The 13,690-nt window shown below is 38.4% G+C and overlaps 1 protein-coding gene across 21 annotated transcripts in view; it reads left to right on the top strand.

Annotated features, from left to right (window-relative positions):
* PTK2 (protein tyrosine kinase 2) overlaps positions 1 to 13,690 on the top strand; it is a 430,903-nt gene that overhangs the window by 303,074 nt on the left and 114,139 nt on the right. For 10 of the 21 annotated variants that reach the window (XM_030546389.1, XM_030546388.1, XM_030546386.1 and 7 more), the window contains 2 exons: positions 12,244 to 12,327; positions 13,576 to 13,593. The exons of 7 other annotated variants lie outside the window; for them this stretch is intronic. In XM_030546389.1, coding sequence (XP_030402249.1) covers positions 12,244 to 12,327; positions 13,576 to 13,593 — 102 coding nt within the window. The remainder of the gene's footprint in view (positions 1 to 12,243; positions 12,328 to 13,575; positions 13,594 to 13,690) is intronic. 4 more of the 21 variants (XM_030546398.1, XM_030546394.1, XM_030546391.1 and 1 more) reach the window with 1 other exon arrangement.

Genomic DNA, 13,690 nt, shown 5'->3' with positions numbered 1-13,690 from the left:
ATCGATTTCACATTAAAACATTTGACTTATGCATGTTTAAAATATGGGATGTTTATATTATTTATATGATTACATAACCCTTGGTATGACTTCAAATCAGGACCCAAGAACATCTGTCCAACCAAATTGAGTAATGTCAGCTCTTACCCACAATGAATAGTCACTTTTGTATTTGCTAAAGATAAATTGCTGATTATTAATTAAAATAACTAACAGAGAGAGCCTTGGAGACAGGAATTTTCAAAGCTGCTTGGTGATCTGGATGAATGGTTATTTTTTATTTTTGGTGCCATTCCTTTATTTTTAACCCAACAATCATGATGAATATCTGTATTTTTGCTCCATTCTTGTTCATGTGTTACTCAGTGTTTGGGTGGTCTAATCTGAACCTAGTTGATCACATCTTTTAACTTTGATGGAAAGCTAGTCCACTCCATTCTGTAAGCTTACACAGAACATTAGAATTCTCTCTTTATCTTCTGTGTTTCCAAATGAATTTTAATAGCACATCGTGCCATGTTTTTAATGTCATATCAGAGATACCAATAGGGATACACTGAAACAAAAATAACTTTGATCGGAAATTCATCTTTACGAAGGCTGTACGACTTAGCCAAGAAATTTAATATTTGTTCCGTTCTTTTAAAGTCTTTTATTATTTTATTCCACAGTGGAGGGTAATTCTCCTTAAAAAGTGTTTTATTTTTCTCCGCAATATTTATTCCTAAATATTTTAAAGATTCCTTTACCCATTTAAATGTATGTAGCTGACAACTGTTTTGATCCGTTCAGGAATATTAATTCTTAAAAATTCAGGTGGATCATAATTTATTTTGAATCCTGATACCTCTCCAGATTCCAAGGTCAATTGTTCTATAATTTTTAATGAGGCTCTGGGTCCTCCAAATATTACATGATGCTGTCAACATACAAATGTATTTTGTATTCTAATCCAGAAAACATTTTGATGCCCATAACCAAGGGGCTGTTTCTCACGCTTATTGCAAATGGCACCATTGCCAAAGCAAACCCTGACTCATACCCCTAGAAAAATTAAAAGGAGATTGATGACCATTAATTAAAGCAGATCTCAGAGATGATTGTATAGAGCCAATATGCCCATAGAACACTAATTTCCAAAACCAAATCTTACCCAAATTTGTCTGAGGTACTCCCAACTTCAGCCTGTTAAAGGCTTTCTCAGCATCCAAAGAAAGCAGCACACAGGAAGAATTACTAGAATTAATATTATAGAGCAAATGCACACTTCTTCTGATATTTGTCAGCTAGATGCCTGCCAGCAACGAACCCATATTGATCAGGGCAAATATATTTTGGCAAGATGAGACTCGATCTGTTTGTTAGGACCTTGGCATAAATTTTAGTATTCACATTAATTAAAGAAATAGGTTTGTACAAGTGATAACCTTCTTTAGGAAAGAACGTTTGCATCTTTACATGAATCCAGAGTCTCGTTTCCCTGCTTTATGCCATTAAACAAGTCAGTTAAAGTAGGGACCAACTCCTGCTTTAGAGCTCTATAATACTTCCCAGAAAACCCATTGGGACCAGGAGCCTGTTTAGATTTTAAATTCTTAATTATAACTTTAACTTCCTCTACAGCAATTTGCCTATCAAGAGCTACCACATCATCCTCTGAGAACTGAGGTGGTTTCACTCTTCTCAAAAATCTATTTATAAGTTGCTCTGAAGCATACAAAGTATGGAAAAAGTTAGCAGATATTTCAGAGGTCTGTCTGATGGCAGTTACTAAATCTCTCTATTTGTAATCAAATCCTTTTTCTTTTGTAACTTTCTGGCTAAATTGCCTGTATCATAATATTTTTGTTTAATATATAGATTCATAGATTCTAGGACTGAAAGGGACCTCGAGAGGTCATCGAGTCCAGTCCTCTGCCCTCATGGCAGGACCAAATACTGTCTAGACCATCCCTGATAGACATTTATCTAACCTACTCTTAAATATCTCCAGAGATGGAGATTCCACACCTCCCTAAGCAATTTAAGTATTTGTTCTGCCTTACCAGTTTGTAACAGGTTAATCGTCCCTCTTTTCTCAGTTATTTTCTTACACTGTTTTAGATTCTATAGATTTATGTCTGCCTTTCAAAACAGGAAGTTCTTTAACCAAAATGTTTTTCAAGATCTCAATTCTTGTAAAGGCTAAGGCACAAAATGAGTTACACCTAGCAAGGGACATAAAAGGCTGTAAGAAGAGTTTTTTAAAATAATTAGAAGCAAGAGAAAGAAAAGGAAAATGTAGATTGTCTACTTCGAGGGGAAGGAGAGCTAATAACTGATTACAGCAAGAATGATGAGATGTTCAATCCCTGTTTTGCTTCAGTCTTCACTAAAAAGGTTAATTGTGACCAGATGCTTAACATAATTAATATTAACAACAAGGGGGAAGGAACGCAAGTCAAAATAGGGAAAAAAAGAAGTTAAAGAAAAAATTTGATAAGTTAGATGCATGATGGGTTAGATCAGAGAACCCCTTTGGGAGCTGCCACCCAATGTGCCAAGACTATTTCTACCCCTGCTTTCCCTGCCAGCTCAGGACACCAGCACCCTGTTTTGCTGAGCCACACATGCCCGTCTGCTCCAGCAAAGACCCAGGGTCTGAATTACTTGCCCCAAAGCTGCAGGCTTCACTGAAAACAGCTCACAGAAGTGTTCCTGTCTTTAACACTCAGATATCCAACTCCCAGTGGGGTCTAAACCCAAATAAATCCATTTTACCCTGTATAAACTTATACAGGGTAAACTCATAAATTGTTCACCCTCTATAACACTGATTGAGAGAGATGCACAGTTGTTTGCTCCCCCAGGTATTAATACATACTCTGAGTCAATTAATAAGTAAAAAGTGATTTTATTACATACAGAAAGTAGGATTTAAGTGGTTCCAAGTAGTAACAGACAGAACACAGTAAGTCACCAAGCGAAATAAAATAAAATGCGCAAATTGATGTCTAATTAAACTGAATACAAATAATCTCACCCTCAGAGATGCTTCAGTAAGTTTTTTTCTCAGACTGGACACCTTCCAGGCCTGGGCTCAATTATTTCACCTGGTGCAGCTCTTGTTCCAGCTCAGGAAGTAGCTAGGGGATTCTTCATGATAACTCCTCTCTTTAGCCAGCAGAAGACAAAATGGAGGGGTCTCCCAGGGGTTTAAATAGACTTTCTCTTGTGGTGGAGACCCCCTCCTCACTCCTATGCAAAGTCCAGCTCCAAGATGGAGTTCTGGAGTCACCTGGGCAAGTCACTTGTCCATGCATGACTCAGTTTCTTACCAGGTAGTAGCCATGGGTCACATGCTACCTTGAACGTCCTCAAGTAGACTTCTTATGTGGATTGAAGCATTCCAAGATCCACTGTCTTTTATGTGTCTCTTGATTAGGTAGTTAACTACAACATTCCTTTTTCCAGAAACTGACCAAATGCTCTATTAAGGTTATTTAGAAATCAGGCCAGTACCCAACAGATTCAGTAGATCATAACCTTTGAGATATGTTATATGGCCTTACCATTCTAAGCATATTTCCATAAAGCCTTATGGGAGGTACTGTCACAAGATGTAATCAAGTTGGCAGGGCTTGATGAAATTCATTCTGAGGTACTTAAAGAACCAGCAACAATCAATCTTGGAAACGTTAGGAATTATCTTAGACAACTCATGGAGGACAGGTGAGGTCCCAGAGGACTGGAAAAGGGGAAACATAGTACATACCTTTAAAAAGGGGTACAAAAAGGACCTGGGGAATTACAGACCAGTCAGCTTGACTTCGACACCTGGAAGGATACTAGAACAAAGTATTACACAATCAGTTTGTAAGCAACTAGAGGATAATAGGGTTATAAGGAATAGCTAGCATGGATTTGTCAAAACAAATTCATATCAAACTAGCGTAATTTCTTGCTTTGACACGGTTATTGGACTGGTGTGGGAAAGGAGAAGGTGTGATATATCTTATTTCAGTAAAGCTTTTGACACAGTCCCACATGACATTTTCATAAGCAAACTAGGGAAATGTGCACTAGATTAAATCACTATAAATTGGGTCCACAAATGGTAGAAATACTGTGTTCAAAGAGGTGTTATCAATGGTTTGCTGTCAAACTGAGAGGACGTATCAGGTAGAGTCTTGCAGGGTCAGTCCTGGGTCCAGTACTATTCAATATTTGTATTAATGACTTGGATAATGAAATGGAGAGTATGCTTATAAAATTTGCAGATGACACCAAGATGGGAGGAGTTGTAAGCTCTTGGGAGGACGGGATTAAAATTCACAAATTGGAGAATTAGTTTGAAATCAATAAGATAAAAGTCAATAAAGACAGGTGCGAAGTACTTCACTTAGGAAAGAAAAATCATATGCACAACTACAAAATGCAGAATAACTGGCTAAGTGGTAGTATTGCTGAAAAGGATCAGGGGTTACAGTGGATCACAAATTGAGTATGAGCCATGTGATGCAGTTGTAAGAAAAGCAAATATTCTGGAATGTATTAACAGGAGTATCCTCTGTAAGACATGGAAGGTAACTGTCCTGCTCTGCTTGGCATCGGTGAGGCCACAGCTGGAGTACTGGGCGGCATGCTTTAGGAAGGATGTAGACAAATTGGAGGGAGTCCAGAGGAGAGCAACAAAAATGATAAAATGTTTAGAAAACCCGACCTGTGAGGAAAGGTTAAAAAACTAGGCATATTTAGTCTTGAGAAAAGAAGTCTGAGAAGGGAATCCGATAGTCTTCAAATGTGATAAGGGCTCTTGCAAAGAGGCATGTGATCACTTGTTCTCTATGTCCACTGGAGTTAGGAGAAGTAATGGATTAATCTGCAGTAAGAGAGATTTAGGTTAGATATTCAGAAAAACTTCCTAGCTATAAGGGTAGCTAACCCTGGAATAGGCTTAAAAGGGAGGATATAGAATCCCTGTTGTTGGAAGTTTTTAAGAACAGGTTAGAAAAACACACCTGTTAGGGAGGGTCTAGGTTTACTTGATCTTGCCTTAGCACAGAGGGCTGGACTTAATGTCTTGAGGTCCTTTCCAGCCCTAAATTTCTATGATTCTTTATGCCCTAGGAATTTTTTTGGGTGGGGGTTGGTTCTATCCCCTCTGTTATACAAGTCACATTTGTCCTTTTGGCTTTGGAATCTATAAATCTATGTATTTTTGCTGTGTAACGTGGCGCCCATGACTAGCACTCATTCGTCTAAATTAAATTAACTCAATAATTTTAAAACTACTTTTGCCCAAAAACCCCATGGGAGTCATATGCATTGTCAGCTAATGTTACATGAAATTTTGTTGTTAGAAAACAAAAATTTTTTATATTCTTTATTTCACAGTAAAAAGAGTGCTTATCCAAAAATAGTATGTGTATATCAGGCAATGTTTACAAACCTCCCTATGGGTCATCCCTAAAACTTAGCTCCAACCATCCATGTAAACAAGAATAATCGGTGGACATTGAAAAGAAACAACATTGTATTTGGAAGCTTTACAAACATATCCCACCATCCTCTTTTTCTAGAAAGGAAAAATTATAGATTTCTATTCAAATAGAAACATTAGCACAGGCATAACTATTTAATCAGAAGCAGTGTTTCAACATATATATTGTTAAATACACAGTCTATCCATCTACATGAGAGGAGAAATGATCAGAGAGGAAATTCAGAACAAAATAGGAGTGCTTTAGTTTGGTCTTACTCAAACTGCGAGCGAAAAGCTAGACAAAAACATTCTTAACTACTGATATTGGTGGGATAATTCACACGACTGGAATGTTGGTGTGGATGGGTATAGTTTGCTCAGGAAGGATAGACAGGGGAAAAAGGGAGGAGGTGTTGCCTTATATGTTAAAAATGTACACACTTGGACTGAGGTGGAGATGGACATAGGAGACGGAAGGGTGGAGAATCTCTGGGTTAGGCTAAAAGGGGTAAAAAACACAGGTGATGTCGTGCTGGGAGTCTACTACAGGCCACCTAATCAGGTGGAAGAGGTGGATGAGGCTTTTTTCAAACAACTAACAAAATCATCCAAAGCCCAAGATTTGGTGGTGATGGGGGACTTCAACTATCCAGATATATGTTGGGAAAATAACACCGCAGGGCACAGACTATCCAATAAGTTCCTGGACTGCATTGCAGACAACTTTTTATTTCAGAAAGTTGAAAAAGCTACTAGGGGGGAAGCTGTTCTAGACTTGATTTTAACCAATAGGGAGGAACTTGTTGAGAATTTAAAAGTAGAAGGAAGCTTGGGCGAAAGTGATCATGAAATCATAGAATTTGCAATTCTAAGGAAGGGTAGAAAGGAGTACAGCAGAATAGAGACAATGGATTTCAGGAAGGCGGATTTTGGTAAGCTCAGAGAGCTGATAGGCAAGGTCCCATGGGAATTAAGACTGAGGGGAAAAACAACTGAGGAAAGTTGGCAGTTTTTCAAAGGGACGCTATTAAGGGCCCAAAAGCAAGTTATTCTGATGGTTAGGAAAGATAGAAAATGTGGCAAAAGACCACCTTGGCTTACCCTTGAGATCTTGCGTGACCTACAAAATAAAAAGGCATCATATAAAAAATGGAAACTAGGTCAGATCACGAAGGATGAATATAGGCAAATAACACAGGAATGCAGAGGCAAGATTAGAAAAGCAAAGGCACAAAATGAACTCAAACTAGCTATGGGAATAAAGGGAAACAAGAAGACTTTTTATCAATACATTAGAAGCAAGAGGAAGACTAAGGACAGGGTAGGCCCACTGCTCAATGAGGAGGGGGTAACAGTAACGGGAGACTTGGAAATGGCAGAGATGCTTAATGACTTCTTTGTTTCGGTTTTCACTGAGAAGTCTGAAGGAATGTCTAGTATAGTGAATGCTTACGGGAAGAGGGTAGGTTTAGAAGAGAAAATAAGGAAAGAGCAAGTAAAAAATCACTTAGATAAGTTAGATGCCTACAAGTCACCAGGGCCTGATGAAATGCATCCTAGAATACTCAAGGAGTTAATGGAAGAGGTATCTGAGCCTCTAGCTATTATCTTTGGGAAATCATGGGAGACGGGGGAGATTCCAGAAGACTGGAAGGGGGCAAATATAGTGCCCATCTATAAAAAGGGAAGTAAAAACAACCCAGGAAACTACAGACCAGTTAGTTTAACTTCTGTGCCAGGGAAGATAATGGAGCAGGTAATCAAAGAAATCATCTGCAAACACTTGGAAGGTGGTAAGGTGAAAGGGAATAGCCAGCATGGATTTGTAAAGAACAAATCCTGTCAAACTAATCTGATAGCATTCTTTGATAGGATAACGAGCCTTGTGGATAAGGGAGAAGCGGTGGATGTGATATACCTAGACTTTAGTAAGGCATTTGATACAGTTTCGCATGATATTCTTATAGATAAGCTAGGAAAGAACAATTTAGATGGGGCTACTATAAGGTGGGTGCATAACTGGCTGGATAACCGTACTCAGAGAGTAGTTGTTAATGGCTCCCAATCCTGCTGGAAAGGTATAACAAGTGGGGTTCCGCAGGGGTCTGTTTTGGGACCGGTTCTGTTCAATATCTTCATCAACGATTTAGATGTTGGCATAGAAAGTACGCTTATTAAGTTTGCGGACGATACCAAACTGGGAGGGATTGCAACTGCTCTGGAGGACAGGGTCAAAATTCAAAATGATCTGGACAAATTGGAGAAATGGTCTGAGGTAAACAGGATGAAGTTCAATAAAGATAAATGCAAAGTGCTCCACTTAGGAAGGAACAATCAGTTTCACACATACAGAATGGGAAGAGACTGTCTAGGAAGGAGTAAGGCAGAAAGAGATCTAGGGGTCATAGTGGACCACAAGCTTAATATGAGTGAACAGTGTGATACTGTTGCAAAAAAAGCAAACATGATTCTGGGATGCATTAACAGGTGTGTTGTAAACAAGACACGAGAAGTCATTCTTCCGCTTTACTCTGCGCTGGTTAGGCCTCAACTGGAGTATTGTGTCCAGTTCTGGGCACCGCATTTCAAGAAAGATGTGGAGAAATTGGAGAGGGTCCAGAGAAGAGCAACAAGAATGATTAAAGGTCTTGAGAACATGACCTATGAAGGAAGGCTGAAGGAATTGGGTTTGTTTAGTTTGGAAAAGAGAAGACTGAGAGGGGACCTGATAGCAGTTTTCAGGTATCTAAAAGGGTGTCATCAGGAGGAGGGAGAAAACTTGTTCACCTTAGCCTCCAATGATAGAACAAGAAGCAATGGGCTTAAACTGCAGCAAGGGAGATTTAGGTTGGACGTTAGGAAAAAGTTCCTAACTGTCAGGGTAGTTAAACACTGGAATAGATTGCCTAGGGAAGTTGTGGAATCTCCATCGCTGGAGATATTTAAGAGTAGGTTAGATAAATGTCTATCAGGGATGGTCTAGACGGTATTTGGTCCTGCCATGAGGGCAGGGGACTCGACTCGATGACCTCTCGAGGTCCCTTCCAGTCCTAGAGTCTATGAGTCTATGAGTCTATATTTTCAGCTGTTTGTCTCCATTAGGATCTTTTCCCAAGAGGATTTAGACACCAACACTTCGAGATTTTCTGTCTGCTGCTAATGTGCAGTATCTTTCTACCTCATATTAAAAGGGTTATATTAGCCTTCTTGCACACAAACTATGTTGCAGTGCAGTGAATTCTCCAAGTACTACTAGTAGGCATCATTCTTGATTTTTCAGTGCTCTCCATTGTATACGAATCCAGCTGGCTCAGTGTTAGCACTATTAGCGCTAGACACTGGAACTGCCTGAAGAGCCGTACATGCATATTTGTCTGTAGGAGTGGCAAAGAGGAGAATGGCAAGGAGAGTTAATTGGAAAGGAAGGGAGGGATGAGAGAGAGAAAAGGGAGATCTCAGGAGTAACTAGAGGAAGAGAAACAGGAAAAGTAGATAGGCAAGAAGACTCTAAGGGTATTTTGATCACAGATGAAGTTGTACCTTACTCCTGTAAATCAGGAATAGCCTCTTCCTTCGTGTTCTTTCTAAGGTCCTTTGGAATTGTTAGCTGTGGAATATAACATTTTCTTGAAGTCCTGGTGAGACCTCAAGAATGAACTTTCAGTGGTTTGCGTAATCAGTAGAAACCTGTGATGAAATTATAGCACTGTAATGCAAAATGTGATTTTTAAATAGTATTTCATAGATTTCATGATCCAAATTCCTTGTGAAAGAATCCTTTCTTCCTGCTGTTGTCTCCCCCTCTGCTCCTCCCCGTTCCATCGACTCTCTTTGTTGCAGTGGGCTTATATCACTCATCTGAATGGTCACTTGCTGCTGGTAGTAATGTTGCAGTTTATGCCTAGACGTGTTTGGATTTTTTGTTTAGGGTGCAGACCTTTATTCTTTTGACAAATGTATTTGTTAAATACATTGCTTATATACATTTCATATTGCTGAAACAGTTTAAAAATAAATAAAATGGTTTATTCCATGATAAATGGCATATACGTTCAGTGAATTCATTTTAGTGAGCTGCTCTTATCTAAGCAGAGAAAGCACTCAGCTCTGCTTTTGCCCAGATTTAGAAGCTTTATGTGCACTCAGATGAAAGCCAAGACTGCATAGGAGTGTCAGCTTAGATGGCTGGAAGTTGATGTGGAATACTGGGAATAGCTCCAAGTGTTGTGTAAGCTCCTGAAAGTAGTTAGAACATAAAAAACAAAATTACCAAATGAAAACCCACAAAATAAACCTTTAATCTTTCACCAGTTTTAATTTGATACCTGATCATAAAGGCAAAGTTTTGAATTGCAGTAATTTATATACAGCAAGCAAGTAATGGATAAAGTTTCTTCCTTCCCAAATCACCAGTTTAAATTCAGACCAGGGTGGTGGTAATTGAAAGCCTTTTCCATCTGATTACTGTTTCATAGTTTATGTGAAACAGAATGATGGTTTCAGTCAAGGTCCTAGTGAACAGATGTTCACATATTAAAACCACCATCACAACTAGCTGAATTGTCCACAATCTCAGCAGAGAGGCCAAGGGTTGAACTCTCTCTCCACCGCCTACATATCTTGCATTGCCTCTGGCCACTGCATATGTGTTCTTCAGTTTCAGCCACGGTTCCTTTGCATTCCTCTACCTTTTTATGATTCACTTAAAAAAAAATACTAGTAGGATTACTTTTCTTTTAGCACATTTAATATTTCATAATGAATGTTAGTTAATTCTGATTGTTCATATTGATGACTTAGATGCAAACTCCCCTGGACTGTGAATAGTTGAAGATTGTTGTATGTTTTAAAAAAGGTGATTTCCCCTTCATCTCTAATATCTTGTATGCCATACATATATAATACTGATGTCATGCTAACTTAGTCCATAATCTACCCTTTCCTTGAATCTCCATGAGTTTAAAATATTGAATATGATTGTTTTGCCTATTTTTATTGAAAGGTAAATATTAGAAGACATGGTATTTGCATTTGTTTGTAATTACCCTTTCAGGCTTGTTATAATGGTATTTTTATTGTTATTCTTCAGGGTACAATATAAGGCTTACCAGCTTGTTCTGTTTTTTAATTAATTACCATCTCAGCAAAAAATAGATTGTGTATAATTTTGAGTCACCCATTCAGTTTGTGGGTTTAAAACTGAACATGAGGCATCCAGATTCCAGTGATGGACATTATACAACAAATAATTTTGCATCCAATAAACCTTCCAACATCATGTGACCAGAATTTGCATAAAATCATGCAGATTTGCATGAAGTGTTTCTGATAGTGTAGGTTTCAGAGTAGCAGCTGTGTTAGTCTGTATCCGCAAAAAGAACAAGAGTACTTGTGGCACCTTAGAGACTAACAAATTTATTTCAGCATGAGCTTTCGTGAGCTATAGCTCACTTCTTCAGATGCACAGAATGGAACACACAGACAGGAGATATTTATACATACAGAGAATATGAAAAGGTCGAAGTATGCATACCAACAGGAAGAGTCTAATCAATTGAGATGAGCTATCGTCAACAGGGGAAAATAGTGTAGAGGCTCGCTGATGAAAATCACAAACTCCAGTTGATTAATTCTGTGCCCTCCCACCTCAGCCTAGCCCCATATCTGCCTCATCAATTAATTCTGTGCTCCTCAGCTCCACATCATTTTTGTACCTCTGGCCCACATTATCTGCCCCATGATTGGCACACTTGTGCTGTTCCTCCAACTCTCTAGGTTCTTTTTCCTCACAGCTCCATCCCTGAGTCTGGGGGATATAGCACTAGCTAGTGTTCTTGATCTTCCCATCTTGTTTCCCAGGCTTAGAGTTGCTGAGGGAGAGGCAAGGGGAAGCATGGAGGGAGCAGCTGAGAGGAACCAACTCATTACAAGAAGGGAGGGGGGAAGAGGGAGCAGAGCAACCCCGAGCTGCTGGGATTCCTCCTTTTTTGAGTTCCCCTTTGTGATAATGGTATTGGCGCCTCCCTCTTCTCATCTGCCCCTCAAAACTTCTATTAACTCCTAAGGAGGGGAAAAGAGCACCTCTAGCCATATGAAGCAGGTCTGATTGGCTGCTCCTCCTCGGGAGATGGGAGAATGAGTAAGGGTAATCAGAGGGGGTTTCCTCACAGACCCTAGGTATGCTGGGTCTGACTTTTTAGAGGGGGATCACTCCAATAATTTATTTCACAGGAAAATACATTCCAGTGTTGTTTTGGGGTGAGTGTTTTTCATGTTTGATGTACCTGTGTTGTGTGAAATGTTTGTTTTTATTTGATCATCTTCTTGTAAGATTCCATGAAATTGATTCTGTCCTTATTAGAAGACTGGCTGCCATTAAAAAGTTAGAATTTGCCAACAGTTACCACATAATAGCAAAGCTTAGGATGGGGATTTAATAATGGGGATGGGGATTTAAATATCAGAGAATCAGTTATTCATGTGCTTGATAATGATTGGCAAATGTTGACTTTTTAATAGATTCTACTATAAATCACTTTTTCTAAAGTGAAATAAAAAGAAAAATAATATATTTCTAAGGTGAGGAATCCACCGTAAAATAGTAAATATAGTTTATCATTTTAGAAAGATTCAAATATACATCTTGCAGATGTAGAACTGTAATATAAATCTTTTGCTTTTACATTCACACTTTCAGAAGTGCTCTTAAGTTTGTTTTCTTTTGTTTCCAAATAATTTGTTTCTGTTTTTCTCTTTCCTTTTCTTGCCTCTTTGTAAAGGAGTCAGTCACTGTCAGCATAAAGTAAAGAAAGCTAGGCGCTTTCTCCCTTTCGTCTTCTGTTCCCATGAGCCACCGCCTAAGGGTACTGCACTGCTCTTTGTACAGGCTGCCTTATTAACCCAAAACTGAATATACTAACTCTCTTACTGTTTGTTTACAATTTTACTCCAGCCTCAGGTAAACAGAGTTCCAAGAATAATCACATTAAATTTCTGCTGTCCCCTACAATTGGATCTTCAGTGAGATGTGTCATATATTTGATACTATTTTTATAGGAGAGTTTGTTCTGTCATATGTGACCGTGGCGAATGATTTAGTAATTTTAATTGTACAATTGTTCAGCCACAAAATCCCTCAGCTTCCTTGTTTCAGTGGTAAATTTGGATTGCATTCTTGGATCCCTGATACAGCATGCAAATTAATGAAATAGGATAGCAGCAATAAATGTAGTTTAAGATCATATACTGAATTAAAGAGTGAACACAGTGATGCTGGCTGCTGTGTACTCATCCAGTGTTATCTGGACAGTTTGGGCTGTGTGGGGAAAGGGAAAATGGATGTAATACTATGTGTATTAATTTTACAACAGAAATGTGGATTTTTAATTATAATTTTATTTGTATTGAATGCTTAAAATGCATCACATTCTGGTATGGATATTTGGTATGTCACAGGGCCTATAGGCTAAATCCATAATATCAGTGTTAATTTGAGTAAGTGCCCTATGGACTTGTTCCATCTATCATTTAAAACACAGTTTCATATAACTATAGTTTGTTCAATAAAATGAATATTAAGTTATACCATATCTTTTCAGTGTTTAAGCAGTAGCATAATAATACATCCAATATGAAAGAGGTAGCACCAGTTCTAAGTATATGAAGGCATAACTGTATGTACAAAGCTTTAGTGGCCGGATCCTCAGCTGTTGTAAATCAAAGTTTAGTTCATCTGGCCTAGGGGCTTTACCTTGGTAATAGAAGCGTCAAAATCAAAAATTGACACTTTGTAACAGAATGCACTGAATTAACTGGGTCCCTCTCCTAAATTCAATTGTTGTACTTCACACAACAGTCACTAGTCTACATTTTATTGTATGTACTGAAAAGTTTAAATAGTCCTCTGTAGCTTAAGTTTTAGGGGAAATGTCTTAAATTCCACTACCTTTCTGATTTCTCTTGAGCTAAGTGTATAAGATAACTGTAGTTTTGCTATATTCTTGGATTATTCATGGTTTTAATAGTATATCTCCCTCCCCACCCCTTCTCTCTCTGTCCCTTCTCTCTCCCCTTTGTTTTTCTCTCTCCTTGCATGCTACCTGGATCTGCAGATGAAATTAGTGGGGACGGTAATATGTGTTTTCTAGTCTATGTCTTACTAACATGTGATATGCGGCCCTTATATACATATACAACTAATGTGCATTTCAGTGATTAATTTTTATA

The sequence above is a fragment of the Gopherus evgoodei genome, unplaced genomic scaffold (assembly GCF_007399415.2).
Source record: "Gopherus evgoodei ecotype Sinaloan lineage unplaced genomic scaffold, rGopEvg1_v1.p scaffold_44_arrow_ctg1, whole genome shotgun sequence".
Classification (NCBI taxonomy): domain Eukaryota; kingdom Metazoa; phylum Chordata; order Testudines; family Testudinidae; genus Gopherus; species Gopherus evgoodei.
Note: the sequence above shows the minus strand (reverse complement) of the source record. Positions and strands in the feature narration are given on the sequence as shown.